Source organism: Hordeum vulgare, chromosome 2H (genome assembly GCF_904849725.1).
Source record: "Hordeum vulgare subsp. vulgare chromosome 2H, MorexV3_pseudomolecules_assembly, whole genome shotgun sequence".
NCBI lineage: Eukaryota > Viridiplantae > Streptophyta > Magnoliopsida > Poales > Poaceae > Hordeum > Hordeum vulgare.
The window spans coordinates 73,487,326-73,507,023 of NC_058519.1; the positions used below are offsets into that span (position 1 = coordinate 73,487,326).

General features: G+C 42.5%; 1 protein-coding gene across 2 annotated transcripts; it reads left to right on the forward strand.

Annotated features, from left to right (window-relative positions):
* Nucleotides 1-3,644: 3,644 nt before the first annotated feature.
* LOC123425102 (kinesin-like protein KIN-12E) lies at nucleotides 3,645-15,956 on the forward strand. 2 transcript variants are annotated; one of them, XM_045108770.1, is made up of 33 exons: nucleotides 3,645-4,043; nucleotides 4,189-4,344; nucleotides 4,437-4,520; nucleotides 4,596-4,715; nucleotides 4,802-4,915; nucleotides 4,992-5,084; nucleotides 5,188-5,348; nucleotides 5,423-5,497; nucleotides 5,769-5,856; nucleotides 5,937-5,995; nucleotides 6,096-6,159; nucleotides 6,237-6,302; nucleotides 6,379-6,522; nucleotides 6,624-6,728; nucleotides 6,870-7,105; nucleotides 7,211-7,280; nucleotides 7,364-7,420; nucleotides 7,629-7,708; nucleotides 8,147-8,204; nucleotides 8,299-8,355; nucleotides 8,450-9,496; nucleotides 10,422-12,308; nucleotides 12,383-12,490; nucleotides 12,791-12,942; nucleotides 13,028-13,115; nucleotides 13,233-13,307; nucleotides 13,396-13,632; nucleotides 14,099-14,197; nucleotides 14,295-14,369; nucleotides 14,467-14,525; nucleotides 14,972-15,083; nucleotides 15,194-15,283; nucleotides 15,373-15,956. In XM_045108770.1, exons 1-33 carry the CDS (start codon nucleotides 3,645-3,647, stop codon nucleotides 15,517-15,519), a joined length of 6,462 nt encoding a protein of 2,153 aa, XP_044964705.1. In that variant the 3' UTR covers nucleotides 15,520-15,956. The 2 variants fall into 2 exon arrangements, with proteins under 2 accessions (XP_044964705.1, XP_044964706.1); XM_045108771.1 differs by having other exon boundaries at nucleotides 13,031-13,115.
* The last annotated feature ends 3,742 nt before the right edge of the window (nucleotides 15,957-19,698 follow it).

Sequence of the window (19,698 nt, forward strand, 5' to 3'; positions counted from 1 at the left end):
TTTGACGCGGCGGTCCTCCTTGGTGACCAGACGTGGGGAGGCGCGAGATCCTGTGCCTGCTCGTGCGCCCATACGTCGGTGAAGTTTATATGTGTCCGAGGCATCATGATGCCGCGTCGTACGCGTGGGGGGCCTCATGGGCGGTTTTGAATGTTCCGAGCCCCAGTCATGTATCACCGGAGCAGCTCTCTGCGTAATACACGCCGGAGGGACGGAGGCGGACGCGGCGCTGGAAGAGGCAGGGGAGGAGGTGCGGCGGCAATGGGGCACTGAAGAGGCGGGGTACAAGGCGCGGGAAAGAATCTTTGTGGTTGGCAAGCGCAGAGGCGCGTGGGTTGTATAGCATGTGCTGGGCGTTGCATGCCAAAATTAGCGCACGTGTTGCCGCTTTTCCCCGCGTGGGATAACTTTATGCACGTGATCGCATTTCGCGCGCGTGGTGGAGCGCGTCGCGCGGCCTCTCACACTCCAAAACATTGATATTTCCCACGCCCTCGGCTTTTATAGCGTGTCTGTTGGAGATGCTCTAAGTGTGACAAACAACCCTATATTTCATATGAGAATAACACCTATGATACACATCTATCAACCCTAATGTCACCTAGATACTCCAATGTCACCTCAAGTATCCATTGTTTAATATTCGACATGCATCAAACAATTTTAGATTCATAATATTTAATCCAACATAAAGAACTTCAAAGAGTACCCCAAGATTTATATGGGAGAAAGAAGGAAAAGAACGTTTATCAACCCATATGCATAGATTACCCCATTGTCACCGGAGGAATCCTCAAGTTGAGTACCAAAACATATATCAAGTGAATTAATAGAACACCCCATTGTCACCACGGGTATCAACATGCAAGGCATACATCAAGTATTCAGATCCAAAGTATTCAGTCCAACATAATGAAACCTTAAAGGGAAAGACTCAATTCATCACATCAAGATAGCAAGGGAAGAACACCATAGACCCAACTATATTAACAAAGCCCATGATACATTAAGATCGTGCTATCTCAAGAACACGAGAGAGAGAGAGAGAGAGAGATTAAACACATAGCTACTTGTACGTACCCTCAGCCTCGAGGGTGAACTACTACCTCTTCAACATGGAGACCGCCAGGATGATGAAGATGGCCACTAGTGATGATTACCCCCTCCGACAGGGTGTCGAAACAGGGCTCCGGATGAGATTTCTTTGGTATATAGGTTTGCGATGAAGGAGCAGAAGTTCTAGGTTAACTTCTGGGTTTTTTGGGATTTATAGGATTTTTCAGCGTTGGGATCACGCTGAAAGAAGCCAGGGGTGGTCCCAAGCCATCAGGGTGCGCCCTATTGGCTTGGCAGCCATAGGTGCCCCTCTCAAGTGATTCTTTGCTCCAGTACTTCTTATTTTTTCTAGAAAAAATCGTCAGAAAGTTTCAAGCGATTTCGAGAACTTTTATTTTCTACACAAAAACAATACCACGGTAACTCTGTTGAAAACAGCGTCAGTCTGGGTTAGTTCCAATTAAATCATATAAAGTGCATCAAAACCATATAAATTATTGTAAACTTAACTAAATATAGCATGAATACTTCATAAATTATCGATACGTTGGAGACATGTCAGTATACATAGGAGAAAAGTCCTTGGAGATTTGGTTTAATTGTGGAAGTTGACCCCTAAAAATGTATACATTGAAGAAATTAGTGCGCCCTTTTAAGAAATTTAAGTAAAGAATTGAAACATGAAGATGTTTGTTCTCTCTAGTTTCTTTCTTATTTATTTTGAGTGATACGAGAAACACCAAACTTTTAAAGGGGGTTTAGGTGATAAGTAGGTGTATTTCCAAAGTGATGCTTAAACCTACCTATTTATTTGAGTGAATACTTTGGAAATCTCTTGCAGTGTAGTCGTGTTTTTTAGTAACACACGCATAGTTCTTTTAGTTGCTATGAATTAGTCTAACTGAAGAGTTAAGATTTTCCGAGTGTGTTTCTCCGACCGTGAGGAATTTGAGAGTTCAAACTTTCTCCCTTATCCTGACAATGGTCTTGTCTGAAGGGCATGATGGCCTTATCATGTCGTGTTGACCCTAGGCTATAAGTGGCCGCCCCCGCAACATTTGTTGGTGGGCTTCTCTGAGTGATTGATTGATAAGTGTCAACTTGATCAACTCATCTTTTTAAGAACTTCGGAGAATTCTAGGTGATGAAAAACTCAAACCACCAGATCCAAAGTGATTGAGCATCACAAAAGTGATTGTGATCTTTGAGACGGTTATGCATCATGTTCTAAGCATCCAAGAAGAAATTGTGGAGTGCCATAGAACGAGTCTGTGAAGGTTTTGGAAGTCTATCTTGAAGGCTTACAATGAGTGATTGGGCGAGTTTTAAGTGACCTTAGCTCAGGGGGAATAAGGTGAAGACTATGTGTCTTCTAAGTGAAATCTCAAGCCTCCCTAACAAGACGTATGGCCGTCACAACAAAAAGAACTGATCAAATAAATTCATTGACTTCACCGAGCTATCTTGTTTCAAATTCCTCAACCTTTTACTTTCAGTACTTTTGTGTTAAAGAATTTGTCTTTCTCCCTTGAAGACTTTGACTTGAAGATTTCCATCATGATAATTTTCTCAGTCTTCTAGTTTTGTTGTTCTTTATGTTATATGTATGTATGTATACTCACTTGTTCTTCATGTACTACTACCTAGTCTGCATGCTTAGCCCTGTTATGATGACTATGTCCTCATTCTAATTTGCATGCTAGCGTAGTTTTCATTCGGCTCTGTATTTTGTCACTCAATTATTCTTCAAGAACTCGCGCTTTTGAAGAATTTGTTAAAATATCTCATTCACCTCCCGCTGGTCGATAACTTTCACTTCTAATGGAGTTATGGAGCATTAACACTATGTGCGTGGCGTGACATATTGTTTGATCGTGCACAACATGATCGTAAAGGATAAGTGTGATGACAACCTTTATGACCAAGGATGAGATTACGTCGGTGAGTTGGTTGAGCCCGAGGCCGGAGCAACACCATTTCAAGAGTTCATCCATTTTAATCATGAAATGCGTGACCAGACAACTCACAGTCAACTTCAAGATGATTTGGTTGAGTATACGTGGACTTACATAGGAAACCAATAGTTGTATTTGCTCTTTTTCTTACAAATTGTTTGCTAATCCTTATACATCCATTTGAGTGACAATGGATATGATCAGAGGGAGTACAATTTTAAAATTATGTAGTTGTAAAATTATGTGATTTATATTTTTTTGTTGTAAGCTCTATCAATGTCTGTATTCATATGACATCATTATACGTGAGTTAGGTGCCTACATAAAAGAACTACTTTCCTAAATATCGATCAGTTCTTAATCAACCACAGGAGGGGCCGAAAGCCTCAGCAGTTAAATGATGAGTCATCAGTTGGTCAGCCAGATCCATCCACCCCTCTGGCCCCCTCGCAACGCAACCCCAGTTCAAAATTTGAAATCGAGCGGAGAGCAGAGAACCCCCAACAGCAGCCAGGAAGACCCCGTTGGCCATTACTAGTCTCCTCTACCACCCCGCTCCCCCCTCACTCCCCTCCACCCGAGCCGAGCTCCACGCCACCTCGCTCCACCTCCCGCTCCACCCCACCCTCCGCCATGTCCGCCCCAGGCGGCGGCGGCGGCAGCCGGCGCCCCTGCGCGTCCCGCGCCCCCCGCCGCGCCGCGCCGGAGCCCAACGAGAACGACGACCTCGCAGCATCGCCCTCCCCCTCGGCGGCCGCCCCGCCCTTCTCGCTGCCCCCGCGGTCGCCCCTCGCGGCCATCGCCGACCCGGGCAGGAACCCGCGGTCCGCGCCGGGGACGCCCAAGTCGCTGGCAGGCACCCCCAAGGCCTGCGCGGCGGCGTCTGGGGTCAGGGATCGGAGCTCCTCCATTGGCGGGGCCGCGAAGAGGGTGTTTGATCTGAGGGATCTGGCCGCCACGGAAGTGCCAGTGGAGGTGCCGCATTTTGAGCTCGACGAGGACCCCGCCTTCTGGATGGATCGCAATGTGCAGGTTGGTGTTTTTTTTTTTTTTTTTTTGCACAAAGTGAAATGAAGCAGTGAGCCACTGGTACACAAGTAGTACATGACCATCCCGTGTCCAATCAACATTTCTCAAAGAAATCTAAATGTTCCCTAAATGTTGGTGCGATTTACAGGTTTTGGTACGATTAAGGCCAATCAGTGCCGCCGAGAGCACTGCATATGGTCAGAAAAGATGTTTGATACAGGATAGCTCAAAGACATTGAGCTGGACAGGACACCCTGAAACAATGTTCACGTTTGATCATGTCGCATGTGAAACAATATCACAGGCATGTCTTGTGCACTGCAACTAACTTAGATTCCTATCCAAGTAAAGTAAGTAATCCTTTAGCCTAAGAAATATTCTCTACAACGATTTCAGGAAAAGCTGTTTAGAGTAGTTGGTCTACCAATGGTGGAGAACTGCATGTCTGGATACAACGGCTGTTTGTTTGCCTATGGCCAGGTAACACTAATATTCACACTTTTTTTCCTGCAGAAGGATTCATCTGACATATAGTGTTACATATCGTTTTTACAGACAGGGAGTGGAAAAACATACACAATGATGGGAGAGCTTAGCAAGGATGGCAATGAGCTTAGCAATGATTCTGGCTTGACACCTCGTATTTTCGAGTATCTATTTGCTCGGATAAAGGAGGTGAGGTGTTTTTATGCCAGGCTAGTACTTTGGTGAATGCTTGCCAATAGACAGAGTGACAGACCTAAATCATATATTATGTGAAGGAAGAGGAAAGGCGAAGAGAGGACAAACTGAAGTATATCTGCAAATGCTCTTTTCTGGAGATATACAATGAGCAGATAACTGATCTACTTGAACCATCATCAACTAATCTTCAGGTAGCCTGCTTAGTACTTGAGAATTGATGATGCATGAAGTGAATGTGAAATCTCACATTTGTTCTGTCTTTTGTAGATCCGTGAAGATATAAAGAAAGGCGTATATGTTGAGAACCTAATGGAGTGTTATGTGTCATCTGTTAAAGATGTTATGTTGTTATTATTACAGGTGAAAGAATACCGTCTCCTCATTCCATGTTGCATTGGATCTGAGGTCCTAAAATGGGCATGTGCTAACTTACATTAATGATTTAAAAAATATATTCTTTTAGGGGGTTGCAAATAGGAAAATGGCAGCTACAAATATGAATAGTGAGAGCAGCCGATCACATAGCGTCTTCACTTGTGTCATTGAGAGTCACTGGGAAAGGGATTCAATGACGCACCTCCGCTTTGGGCGTTTGAATTTGGTCGATCTTGCTGGTTCTGAGAGGTGAGTTCCAGAATAAAGGTGACAAGTTGACAACCTTTTCTTGCCTTCATAAATACTAACTGAATTCAAACTAGGCAGAAAAGCTCGGGCGCTGAAGGAGACCGCTTGAAAGAAGCTGCGAACATTAACAGATCCTTGTCAACTCTTGGGTACCTATTGCTCTCAGACAAGATTCATGAATTTTGACGCAGTTCATATTCACTTTTTGTCTTGTAACATATGAAAATTACCACATTTGCGTTACAACTGAATATTGTGCTGGTATCCCTTTTCTTAAATGGGATATTTGTGGAAGTTCATAACATCTTTTAGTATTCATTAGAAGGTTCTTTGTTATATCAGCATAGAATGTATTTGGGTGCTAAATAATAATTTCTTTAAAAGTACTATTCATAGTGATAATTAGCTATTCTGTTGCAGGCTTGTTATCATGACTCTAGTGGATGTCGCAAATGGAAAAAACCGCCATGTGCCCTATAGAGATTCAAGGCTTACATTTCTCCTCCAGGTTCAAATTCACAATGAGTTTGAGTCTTCTATCTGTTTATGTCCATTGTCTTCTCTGGCTCATTGAATCATCTTCTCTAGGATTCCCTTGGAGGAAACTCTAAAACAACAATTGTTGCCAACATCAGCCCGTCTATTTGGTATCCATATTATGCACCTTTACTTGTTGTATTTGGTTTGTTTTCTAGATCTTAACACTTAACAGTATGCTTAACTTGTAAATGAATTACACTATTGCAGTTCCTCCAATGAGACACTGAGTACCTTGAAGTTTGCTCAGCGCGCGAAGTTGATTCAAAACAATGTAATTCTAAGCATGTTGAACTTTTATATGGAAAGTTTATCTTGTCGACTCATTCGGGAATTCTTCTGTTGTGCTAGGCAAAAGTAAATGAAGATGCTTCAGGAGATGTTATGGCTTTACAAAGGCAGATAGAAGAACTAAAGGTAAGCTTTATCATGGCAACACTATTGTTGATTATAGAAGTGCATTCCAGTTAAGTTATTTAAATATGTTTACCAGGATCAATTGACATGCTTGAGGAAGCAGCAAAATGCCCCTGAATCGCCTAGCTTTCTCCTGCTAAATTCAGACTCTGATAGAGAATGCAATACTTTAGCTGAAGATCATCAATCAAGCTGTGATCTGATTCTTCTAAAGCAAAAGGTCATATAGCATGATTTACTTCATTGGAAAATAAATAATGGTGCACTATAAATTATTTGCAAGTTGCAACCAATTACTTATACATATATATATAATATCAGGTTAGCCATCTGGAAGATGTTCTGGCTGGGAGCCTTAGGAGAGAGAAACTAGCTGAGGTGGATATCAGGAAGCTGGAAGCTGAAATAAAGCATTTGAATCGTCTGGTAATTCTATTGCACATAGCTCTAGGTTGTTTTATATCCTGCAAAACACATAACCTAATCATTTTTTATATGAACAACTATTTGTGTCGTAGCAAAGATGCTTTTTAAATACTGAGTGGCATCAGCTTTCTCTTTCGGCAGGTTGACCTGAAGGAATCTGATTCCCAACGCATGAGAATGATGCTGAAACTTCGTGATGAAAAATTAAAAAGATTGCATACGTTAGCTGATGATCTAGTGCCATCGGATGGCTATATGGTTGATGAAAATGCTGCAATGTGCCAAGAGATTCAGCTACTGCAAAAACAAATCGACGAAAATCCTCAACTGACTCAGTTTGCTTTTGAAAACAAGAGATTAATTGAGCAAGTTAGAACGTAATATTTCAATATTACTTTGAGCCCTGACAAATTTGCACACTTTGTATATTTTGCTTACATGAATAAATTGGTGATAGCTTATTCTAATGTACTCATATACAGGCTTCAGAATTTCCACAAGCAAGGGGAAAGAGAGATGTTATTAACAGAGATATCTCTTTTGCGTAATCATGTATGCTCGTTCTCCCTGAACTCCTTTTTGCTCGATCTCATTTTCTCGAGTGCCGCACTCTTATCTTTGTTATATATGTGCAGTTCCTTCATATTCTTGAGCAGAAGTATACAGCACCTCCTATGAATTTAGAAGTACAGGTGTGTTCTCACTAGGATATAATTTTACTTCAGAAAGTACTTACCACATGGCTATGGTTATTTTTCTCCTGTTTCAGAAGACGGTCAAAACCTTAGCCTAAATTAACAGTAAACAATATTGTAACATCTTAACCACATGTCCCAAATGTAATACTGAACAATTACCTGGATTTTTGTAAATGGTTGATGTGTGATGCAATGCATTTAGGGCGATGAGATTGTCAAGGATCTAGATAATTGCAGGAAGGAGCTGGATGCATGCTTAGAAAATAATGTTCTACTTGCACGGTAAGTTTTCAACTAAATCTTATCATTTCAATGCACATGTGCTAGGCAACACTTTCTTCGCAAAACATGCATTATATGATACTCTTGATTGAGTAAAGACATTTGAGTTCTAGAAGATAATGATTTAACACTTCCATGGTGAGAAAGTGAATGGAGCTGCATATGTTCACATTCTCACATTTCTGTTAAATCTAGAAAGTAAATTTCATTAAAATAACTGTGTCAAACTTATCCTCGCCTCAGTCTGTAACGAAATCCCAATGTACTCAATTGGCAGTGTCAATAATTACCCTGGGTCTGGGTCTGTTTTTTTATTCATCTATGTATAGTTCTTAATTAACAGGATTGGCTTTTGATAAATTATTGTTACTCACCTTATGCCTGCTTTCTTTGGGTATTTTGGTAATTGATGGTTATGATTATTCATGCTGTTTGCAGTGAAGTAAATAAGCTGCGTTGTGAACTGAAACAATACCAGATGTCTAGCAAGCACCAAGTACGTATGCAATTTTTGTAGCCACCAGCAATTATTTATGCTATTTGTTGTGTCTAGAATTACATATGGTGTTTGGATGCACATCACCATTCAGGTTGCTCCGACGACAGAGAAGAACTGTGGGATTCCAGAGATCAGTCAGATGCAACCTGTGAGATTTTTTACCCATTTTCGATTTATACCCAGTAACTAGATATTCACTTTTAACTTTTTTCTCTTATTTTCTTGTTTGAACTTTATATCAGGATCCAGTGGGATGGAACTTTTCATGTTTAACGCCCAATGATGCTGGAATGGCAACTAATGTTACGGAATCAGTTCAACTCAATCTTCCTTCAGAAATTGCTTGTGAACACCAGGGATCCTGTTCTCATTTGTATCACTTTGATTCAGAAATATGTGATTTGAATGATTCTACAAAAGTGCCAGAGTTTAGTGATGAAGTGTCTCAGTGCTACAACTTGGCTCTTGGATCTTCACATAATGTACTTGACAAAGACACTATTCTTAGTGGACATGTAGAAGATGAAGAAACATTGCAACAACAGGATGAGATAGATCAAATACATGAAAACGTACCAAGCATGGATAAATGTTTGCATGTTGAGACTTCATTGTGTCATCAAGAGACTGAAATAGTGGGCTCAAGCAAACATACATTACAGGCCGAGTTGGCGCACTTTAAAAGCATAAATCAAGAGCTCCAGGAGAAGCTAGTTATTATGGCTGAAGAAAGTGCCAGGCTTGCAGAGATCATTGTGGCCAAAGATGTAGAAATTGCCTCTTTATCTGAGGAATGGGAGGTTGCAATAGTTGATCTAACAAGCTTCTTGACAGATGGCTGTAGATCACTAGACGATGCATATCAGAATTTTGATAATATGATTAATTCATTTCCTTACAGCAATAATTCTGTCAGCGAACATGTGGAGAAGGCTATGAAAGTTAGCATTGAAAAGGAAAAAATAATCTTCAGGCTTCAAATTGAGCTACAGGATGCACAGCGAATGGTCAGGGAAGTGAAAGAAAAGTTGCACATCTTAAGAGGTGCAACACTTGCTATCACTGAAGCTCAGCAATTATATAATGATGAAAGTTCACAGGAAGCACAAAGACAAGTAAACTTGCAGCAAAAGGATTGCAATGTGGAACGGAAAAATGGCCTCTTGTCAGAAGCAGTAGAACAATCTCGTGATGAACCTCTATTCCTCGACAGCTTGAATGACATGAGTGCACAACAGACTGGTAGTGAAGATGGATCAGCAGTCAATAAAGCTAATCCAGACTACGAGGTATGCAGTCTTCACTGTAGTTACATACACTGTACAGATGAATGCACCTGATATAAAGTGAAGATAGTCCATGATACTATTTCTATAGACAGCTTCATATTGTAGTTAAAACAGGAGATAACTCACTACTATTTTCCTCATAAATGAATCAAGGATGCAAGGCTGTACCTTCTTCCTTCAAGAATATGCAGGACCAGTATCTCTTTTGATTCCAAAGAAGCAAGATTGTACTTTAAATTTCAATGTTAATTGCTCATTATAAAACCTACTGAGCCCATTGTCGAACTTACCTGCACCGCTACTGATGTTTTCCTTTATTTACCTATTAAGGCGTAAACTTTGTTTCTTAAATGCATAGAATTATAGATCTACACTGAAATATATTTGAATAAAAAAATTCAGGAAATTATCTTAGGATCATCTACAGGGTAGTGATTGTGCTTCATGGACATGTGCTGTATCAAATTTTAATTATTCTAACCAGATGGACTCATCATATCTTACATTTGGTTTTGCGATCATCCCATGAGATCAAATGGCACACATAGAAATCTGTGCAATGTGCTCAGACATTTTTAAATCAGTAGAAGTTGCTTTATCATCCTTATGAAGTTATCATCTACTCCCTCCGTCCCAAAATTCTTGTCTTAGGTTTGTCTAGAAATGAATGTATGTAAATATTTCATATGTAGACAAATCTAAGACAAGAATTTTGGGACGGAGGGAGTATCAAGATACAACATGAATATTACATGGTACATAGCCTCTGAAATCAGTCTAGATACAAGGAATTTTATATGCATACCATGGATTTTCTTGTTAATGATTTTCTTCTGGGTTATAAACAATATGACTGATAATATGAATTTATTTTTTCCAATACCTTGTAGTGATAATATGATTTATTTTTTCCAATACCTTGTAGTCAAAGCTCGGCGATGTGTTATTTCTTGTTGAGGATAAGTCAAATAAGGTTTTGGCCTTATTTTCAAATTTTGAGGATGCTCAGGAAACCATGAAAGAGGCTGAACTTATGCTCTCGGCTTTGTTGAAGGCCAATGAGGAGTTAAAGCTTGACAGAGATAATTGCAGCCAAGCAGTGGAATCTTTATTGGCGGAGAAAACCTCTCTGGTCAATGAGTTGCAGGAGCTTGAAGCGTCAGGTTTTTGTACAGCACAGAGTTGCAGCAAATTAAATCAGCAGATGGATGAATGTACCAACGAGATGACAACCATTGCTACTCTAATGAAGGGATCTTTTCACCATTTGCAAAGGGTTGCTACAATGGAACTCTTTGGGCTTTGCTCGGAAATTATAAATATTGGGCAGGACTTAAAGAGGTGGATAAGTGATTCAAGATCTTATCTGGTAAACTTTGTATCACTTCTAGAAGAAAAAGATAGTTCTTCAGTTCAGCAGCTCCATCACCTTAACGTAAACCCTTGTACATGCACGTGTCAACAAGTTGGTTCATGTGACCTGGGTAGCAGCAATACTATGTTTCTTCATGAAACTCAAGCAATTCCTGACAACTCTAGGAAGCATATTATATCTATAACCGGTATGGGTGATGAAGGAAAGGACACATCATCCATGCATGTAGTAGGCAGTGCTGCTGAACTTGAAGTTTTTAATGCAAACAGTGCATACGATATGGCTGTTATTAAGGGCATAGTTTTCAGTATTGCTCAACAGTGGGATGCCTTCGTCAACAAGGTGTCCTGCATTAAAAATGCTGAGACATATCCAGGTGTTGCTTGCGATGAACAAAACTATGCAAACCCTCTTGATGCACTTGCAAAATTAGATAGCAAACAACTATACTCAGCTGTTCCACAGCAATGCAAGGAAAATATAGAAGATCATTCTGGAGAGGAAGACAATACTGCTCTTTTGAATGATGTTCAGTGTCTCAAGCATCATTTGGCACAATTAATGATCCCTCTGTCTAAATTTATTAATAAAGAAGACATTATGGGGGATGCAACAGAAAATGAGAAGCAGTTTGTTACTGTTCTGAATAAGGTGCAAGATAATTTGATTTTTGCTATAGATTTTTTTGGTTATCTGTTACTATCTGATCAAGAAGATTCTCAGAATGCACCTTTGCTTAGCAGGCTCCTTAATGGCATTAGTAATATTGAGAAGAAAGCCTTCACACGTCAGAATATATGCTTACGGAATGGCGATTCTCAGGCTGGTTACAGTAGAGAGTACGCATCACTAAGAAGAGACTTTGACAGGAAAAGTGATGTTGCTGAAGGATTGTCTTTTGACCTGAAATTACTGCAAGAGTATACCTCATATGCGAAGGACATGAAAGATAAAGCTGATGAAGTATCGAGTGCCCTTAGAAAGGTTCAACGAGAACTTGAAATCAAAAATTCTGAGACAGAAGACATGTTGGCAAAACAGAAGACACTAGCGGAAGAACTGGCTGAAAATGGGGCTGCACTCATTATTTTAAGATCAGAATTAGAGCAATCTCAAGGTTCATCATCTGTATTATTGAAGGAGAACAATGATCTGAGAGTGATGTTGGAAGAGGAAACTGTGAAGACCAGTGAAATAAAAGCTCTGTTGGAAGACAAAGCTAAGGTCATAGAGGGATTGGAGAGTGAAATTCTTTTGCTTAATTCTTCTGAAGAGGGACGTCTTAGGTCAGATATTGAAGAACTAAGTAATAATATCAAAATATTATGTAATGAAAATGCAAAACTCAAAGCAGAGATACTTAAGTTAAATGACAAGCTTGAGATGTCAATGGCTTTAGCTGAGGAGAATGAAGCTGCTGCTATTGAAGCTCGGCAAGTAAGTGTTGTGTTACCAGCACCCTTTGCTTTCCATCCAATTTGTATGTAGTTTCACCTGTCCTGCTTTTGTAGGCTGCAGAGATAAGTAAAATCTATGCAGAAGAGAAAGATGAGGAGGTTACAATTCTTGAACATTCTGTTGGAGAACTTGAATCTACAATAACTGTTCTCGAGGAAGAGGTAAGCTGCTCATTCCTCTGATTTTTGGTGCTCAACGTTTTGATAGATGATTCTTTGAGATTTTGCATAAGAAATGTAATATTTTTACACATGGTTGCTCCGAAGGTTATGGAATGACAGCAATTTCCAGAAGATAGATGGCTAAGTATATTAGATAGCCCAATTTTCATTTGCAATGATATAACATTGAGCCATTAGGGTGTAATCTTGCAAGGGTTGGTGCAAAAATTAAGCGAGTTGGTGAATAATTAGGCTTTGATGTGAATGGTAAGTTTCATCATGTATCGGATTTTACTGAAGGTACGCAACCTTAAAGAGGAAGTAAGGAACTATCAAGCGCACAAACAATCTGAAGCTGAATTTCAAGCAGTTGAAGAGATGCTTACTGTAGAGAATGCCTCAAAATGTGATGACAATGTGGAATTGTGTCCAGGGAGATGCGAACTAAAAAGGTGAAGATTTTATTCCTCTATTTTTTCTTAGAAGACCTAACAAGATGTAATTGTATAATCATAGTCAAATGCATTTTTATGATAGGAGATTGCGAGCTGAGCTTATTGCACATCAAGGTACTAGAAGGAAGATTGAAGGACTCATAACGGAAGCAAAACGTAAAGATGAGGAGGTATATGCAGGAGCGATCATACACGATTCACGGAATTCTGTGTTTCCAAATAATCTTATAATAACTTAGTTTCATCTACTAGAATAATCTTATACTATGTCCTTTTCATGTACATAGATAAGGCAGTGCAAAGAGCATATAGCTGAGCTGGTCCTGCATTCGGAAGCACAATCATTGCTGTTTCAGGAGAAGGTAGAAGGCCTTCAGCTGTTATATATTTGCCAACATGGTTATACAAGTATCCAACACTACACATATGCTAATAATTCTTGTCGTGCAGTATCAGGAAATGGAGCACATGGTTTCTAAACAGAACTTTGGTTCGCATGAATCTAATTCTGAGGCTGTCCATACAAAAGTGGAAAAGCCTTCAGGGCGGACCAGAGGGTCTGGTTCACCTTTTAGGTGCATATCTAGCATTGTTCAACAACTGAACTCTGAGAAGGATCAGGAAATCTTTTTGGGCCGCCAGCGAATTGAAGAACTTGAAGCGTTGCTTAGTGACAAACAGAAACAGGTCATACTTTTGCTCGTCTTTTCATCGTAGTTCAGGAAACTTAATTGGCGACAGTCAACATGTATGTTGTTGCGGTTGTTGGACTTGACAAAATTACAGCTTCTGTTATTTATTTTTAGAAAATGACAGCTTCTGCTAGTTAGAGAGTATTGTCTCCCAATAACACATGTGTCCTTAGATTACAATATGGTCAAATACAATATACCACTGGTTAAGAGATCTCCTGGCTAGTTGTTGAGACCATGGTTATTGTCATAAACACAAGCATGTACTTGAATGAAATATGTATAGAGCATTTTTAGATCAATTCTAGAATGTGTCCCACATTCACTGGGAGATAATGAAAGCACAGCTGTGTTCTATTTGTTCATTTCTGATTTTTTAACTATAAAGAACATGAATCCAATATCCAGTGTAGAATGTAGTCCCTCAAAGGTGATGCTTATATTTTCTCCTCTGTTCATAGATATGCTTGCTTACATCAAGACTGGCAGCCGTGGATAGCATGACACATGATGTTATAAGGGAACTACTTGGCGTCAAATTAGACATGACAAACTATGCTGTAAGTTGCAGCAGCACCTCTACGGAGCTAATCAGCATTAGGGCTCATTGTCTACTAACCAGTTCACTTACATCAGATTTGTTGTTGCCATGTTTAGAATTTGCTTGACCTAGAAGAGGTGCACAAGTTGTTACTAGCATCCCACGAACAAATCGAACAATCGAAGGTGAAGGTAGGCCACAACTCCACTAGCAAATGTCTGTTTACATTGTCCCGTCATATAGCAAGCTGACATTTCCTATCTATCTTCATCTCCATTGTCAACAAAGGACGAGGAACTTGACGTCCTCAAAGAACAATTCGGCCATCTCATTCAAGAAAGAGACAGGTGACTTAACTCCCTGAACTGTTTGTTCATTTATCTTCACTAGTACTTCCTCCGTTCCTAAATATAAGTCTTTTTATAGATTTCACTACAGACTACTCCCTCCGTTCCTAAATATAAGTCTTTTTATAGATTCCACTAGGGGACTACATACGGAGCAAAATGACTGAATCCACACTAATATATGTCTATATACATCCGTATGTAGTTTCCTAGTGAAAACTCTTAAAGACTTACATTTAGGAACGGAGGGAGTACATACAAAGTAAAATAAATGAACCTACACATTAAAGTATGCCTATATACACTCGTATGTAATTCGTAGTGAAATCTCTAAAAGAAGCTACATTTAGAAACGGAGGGAGTAGAAGTAACTGTTTAATCACGCAAGCACTGAAATCATGCTACAAATGACCTGATATTGGATACATATTTTTTCTGTGCTTAAGCTTGCTTGACGACATGGACCAACGGAAGGCGGACCTGCTGGAGACCCAGCTGCTCGTGGAACAGCTCGAGCAGCGGGAGCAGATGCTCGAGGCCCAGAACGAAATGCTACAGGTTCAGATAACCATTTCGACCTAACGAACTTCCAAAACATACTATCTTGTGTCGAATTCCAACCCTGCCTGGTCGCGGTCCTGTTAGACTGAATCTTCTCGTTCCTGTAGATGGAGAAGGACAACCTCCAGCAGAAGATGATGGAGATGGACGAGACGATCGAGCTGCTAGAACTAGAAGGCTCGAATCGAGCCAGAATGGTGAGCGCCGTCGCCTCCAAAGATGCTAGTAACTCTCAGGCACTTTGCACTTGGTTTTTTCATCACCAAAGGTTTTTTTTGTCTTGCAGGGAGATAGTCATGGCCAGCGCTCGGCCGGCAGCGAGTTCAGCAGGAGGCTGGCGCAGTCGGACATGCTGGTGTCCCACGCGCGGCACGAGCGCTCCCGTAACAACCACGCGACGAGCTCGCGGCCGCGGCACGGCAAGCACCATTGACACGACACGGCCTGGCTGGCCGCTGCGCAGTACATAAATTGGAGCAGATCAGATCAGACACTGCTTGTGTTTGTAGTCACTGTGAGTTTGTAGATCGGCGGCGGCGGCGCCGGCGCCATCTCTCTCGCTGAGCAGGTCAAGTCAGAATGGCGACGGCTGCAAAAGAAATATGTTGGTCCACGTGGTATGAGTATATGTATATAAAGTTGAGACGACATGTGTGATGTGTGCGTTGTCTGTGTATATTTTGCGCTGTATGTATGTACACCTGCCACGTCTACACGGTGAGTTTTCCGGCTTTGGCTGCCTCCCTCCAAAGAACCGACTGCATTTTATACTGCCCAGCAGGCCAGGCCAGCACACAGCTTGAGGCAAAGATTTGTGGAAGCACGAGCTGATGTGTGTATATTGTTGAAGATGGATTTGTGCACTTTGAATCGAGTCTTCTTTGGGGCCGGTTGTGTCCGGGTAATTCTCGAAAAAAAAAGGAAAAGCTAACGTCCATGGGAGTGGGCATTTGTAATTTGCCCACACGTCTTTGTTATCACTTATTTTGCCACATCAAATCAAATGACATTAGCGGAATTTTTTTAATTTTTTATCTTTAAAATGTTTTATCTTCTAATTAAATTATTCAATTAAAAATTTATTTTCATCATTAAATCCGTCTGAACGAGATCTTTAAAACTATATCCCATGTTGATATGTTTTGATGAAAAAAAAAATTAGACAACAGTTGATATGATGTTATACTATAGTTGCCATAGTGTTTACACTAAAATTGTCATGACATGTTCTATCTATTTTTTTTAGATTTAAAACTATCGGTATATTTTTCAATTATTTTTATGGCAATTTTTATTAATTGACCATGGCAATTTTTAGTAATGAACCACGACAATTTAACACATGGATCATGGCAATTCTTTGCTTATCCATCAAAATTTACTTTTAAAGGTAGAAAAAAAATTACATGAAACATATCATGCCAACTCTGTTGTAAATACCATGGCAATTCATGTGCAATAGACATGGCAACTTTTACCCAAAAAAGTCATCGAGACATATTGATATGAGGTCTAGTTGTGATGGATTTAATGGTGAAAACGGATCTTCAATCGGATTTTTCATTTAAGAGATAAGACATTTTAAAAAGTGGAAATCAAAAAAGATCCCCACATGCATGCATGCGGTGACGTGGTGCGGTTTGTGTGCGCGGATGTTGCTCCCACCACACGTGTGGGCCTTATCGCGACAAAAAAAAAGTGTTGGTGATCGGAGATGAAACGTAATTCGGCAACGGACGACATGTTTCCTCATCTCTGGTGCACCCTTGTTATGTCTGTCCTCAGGGGATGATGGTCATGGCGGGGGGCAAATCCATGCTTGACAATGGTAACCCCTGGGCTTCTCTTTTCCATGGCCTTGACCGAGCCTCCCCAGCCTCGCATAGGAGCAAATCTTATATTTGGTTCGCCGGTCTAGCCGACGGCGGTGCCACAGTGTCATCCTGTCCTTAGAGCATCTCTAGCAGTTTGGCCCCAGCGGACAAGCGAGTTTCCAGGCACACCTCCAGGTTTCGGCCTCCAGACGCCAATTTTTTCATATTCTTCTTTCCCACTGCCAAAAAGACGCCACAAGTTCGACGATCATCATGCCACAAGTCGACGATCAGCATGTCATAGTTCGGCGATCAAACACACACAATAGTTCAGCGATCAAAAGGAATTGATATTAGGGAAGAAACTGATCAAACGGCCGGTTGGGCGTGGTGTGGATCCTCTGCTGCAGGACTGACTGGGTTCATCACCGGCGTAGTCGGGCTCGTCGTCGACGTGGTTTCTACGCTCGGGCTGGGTGTCGTCGTTGGTGTTGCCGTCGCGGTCGCCGTTGTGATCGCCGTCGGGCATCTGGCTTAAGATGAGGTCGCACTACACTATGTACCACGCCTTCACCTTCTCATCCATTGTTGACGTGCCTGCCCCCATCAAGAACTACAGGTCGACGTTCCTCTTCTTCGCAGCGACGTTAATCATCAATGCCAACCATCGTGTGTCGGATTTCTCCTCTCTCCTAGTAGCGTTGCTCTTGACGTCGGCGATGCATTGCTCGATCGAAGTTTGCAGTCGTTCGGCAGCGGGCGCCGCGTCCCTCGTCGCCCTAGCTTTTTTGGTGCCATCTGGGCGCCCTTTTTCCGCAGTCGGGGTAGGCGTGTCCGGGTTGTAGGTCTCCTTGGCCTTGTCGAGAGCGAGCCGAACTTCCCTCCACTTCTCGCACGACTCGATCCTGGAGAACACATGAAGGAACTTGAACTCTTGGTCCTCGTTGTCGGCGCGATACATGGCGAACATACGAATCATCTACACAAACCACGGACAAAACATGTCGGCAAAGTACACAACGATGCGACGAACTAGGGCCGGCGAACTTTGTCCATACATGACCCTCGACATTGGCGCCGCTTTCCGGGCGAGCAGTGACCTCCTCGACGATCCCATGCCACTTATTGCAGGCCGTCTGGATCGTCGACCAGCGGTTCTACACGGCCTTCTCGTGCAGTCCATGTGGATGTTGGCGAAGTCGGGGTCGACCAGCTTGCGTTCGTTGAATGTCATTTTAATTCTCCCCCAGTACGTGTCGGTGTTCTGGTTCACGCCGGTGATCGGGTCGATGCTGACAGTCTTCCACGCTTCGACAAGGCACTCATCTTCCTTTGACGTCCACTTGACGCATTGTTCGACTGGCTTGGTGTTCGCCGCCCGCTTTCTCTTCCCTTCCTTATTCTTCGGCACTGGTTTCGGTTCCACCTCCAGTGCCTCTTCCTCTCCCTCCTCCTCCTCAGCGTCGTCGAGCTCATCGTCAATGTTGCCGGTGGTGTCCGTTGTTTCATCATGCACACCAAAATCCGGGTGCGACACGGCGACGACGGAGCCGCTCGTGATGATCTCGTCCATGTCGGCGTCGGCATAGTTAAACTGCAGCGACGAAGTGAGCGTGAATGGAAGGACACCACGACGCAGAGATGGCGTAGGCGAGGCTGCTGACAAGTACGTTGGTGGCGAGTAGTTGTACTGGGTGTTGAGGACGGCGTTGAACACGGGTGAGGGAGTAAGCGGGTCATGGACGAAGCCGATGGGGAAGGAAAGCTCTAGCGCGCCCTGCAAGAAGGTGGTGTTGGGGTTGAAGCCGCTATGCACATCGTCGTCGGAGTAGCGAGGCAAGGGCACGTACCCCAGGGCAGCATCGTCGGTGAGAGGTTGGCCGGTGATGCAACGCCCTGGCGACCCCTCCACGTGGCCTGCGGGTTGCGGTCGGGCGGATTCATCATCCCCGCGCGGGACGCCTCTTCCTGAATCCTGATCGACCATCGCCACCGCCGCCGCCGCTTCCTTGATCTTCTTGGCATCGAGCCTCCTCCGCTGGTCTGTTGTGGCCACCTCCCGACGCTGGACATTCGCCCTCAACTCGACTTCTGAAATGCCCGTCGGCATCGGCTTCTCGGCTTCCTTTGCTTCGACTGGCCGGAATCGACAACGGTGGCGGGGCGAGGGAAGGTGTATTTCTTCTCCGTTGGTGTGGCAGCCAGATAATTGGAGCGGGGGAAGAATGGGAGGAGGAGGTGGGGAAATGGAGAGAAAGGGAGGGGAAGGGGGAGAAAATAGCGGATATAGGACCGGCTGTCGCCGACTGAGCGGGCCCACTTGGATTTTTGGTTCGACCGGCGCTCCCAGCCCCCCCTCGGGGGGGGGGGGGCTGGGTTCGGCTCGGGTTCGTCGGCTGTTATTTTGGCCTAAATCGGTGGTAAACGAGGAGTTGGTGGCACGACTGGGCCAATTTTTCATTGTCGACGCTAAAAAAGGCGCCCTGGGGGTTGTTGGGGGCGAGTGGAGATGCTCTTAGAGCATCTCCAACGGGTGAAAATATAGGGCATGCAAAAGGTAGTTTTACATCATCAAAAAGTTCATCTTGCATCACCTAAAACATTTTCTCCAACAGAAGATGCAAAATAGATCACCATTTTGCTCCAGCAGATGAGCAAGATAGGGCACCAACCACACCATGTGCACCACAATTGCATAAGTATTGAAACACGAACATGAACTTTGCATGTAAATTTAAACTTTGCAACAAATAAAAATGCACATATTAAATTGACCATGAGATGCTCATAACAAATTT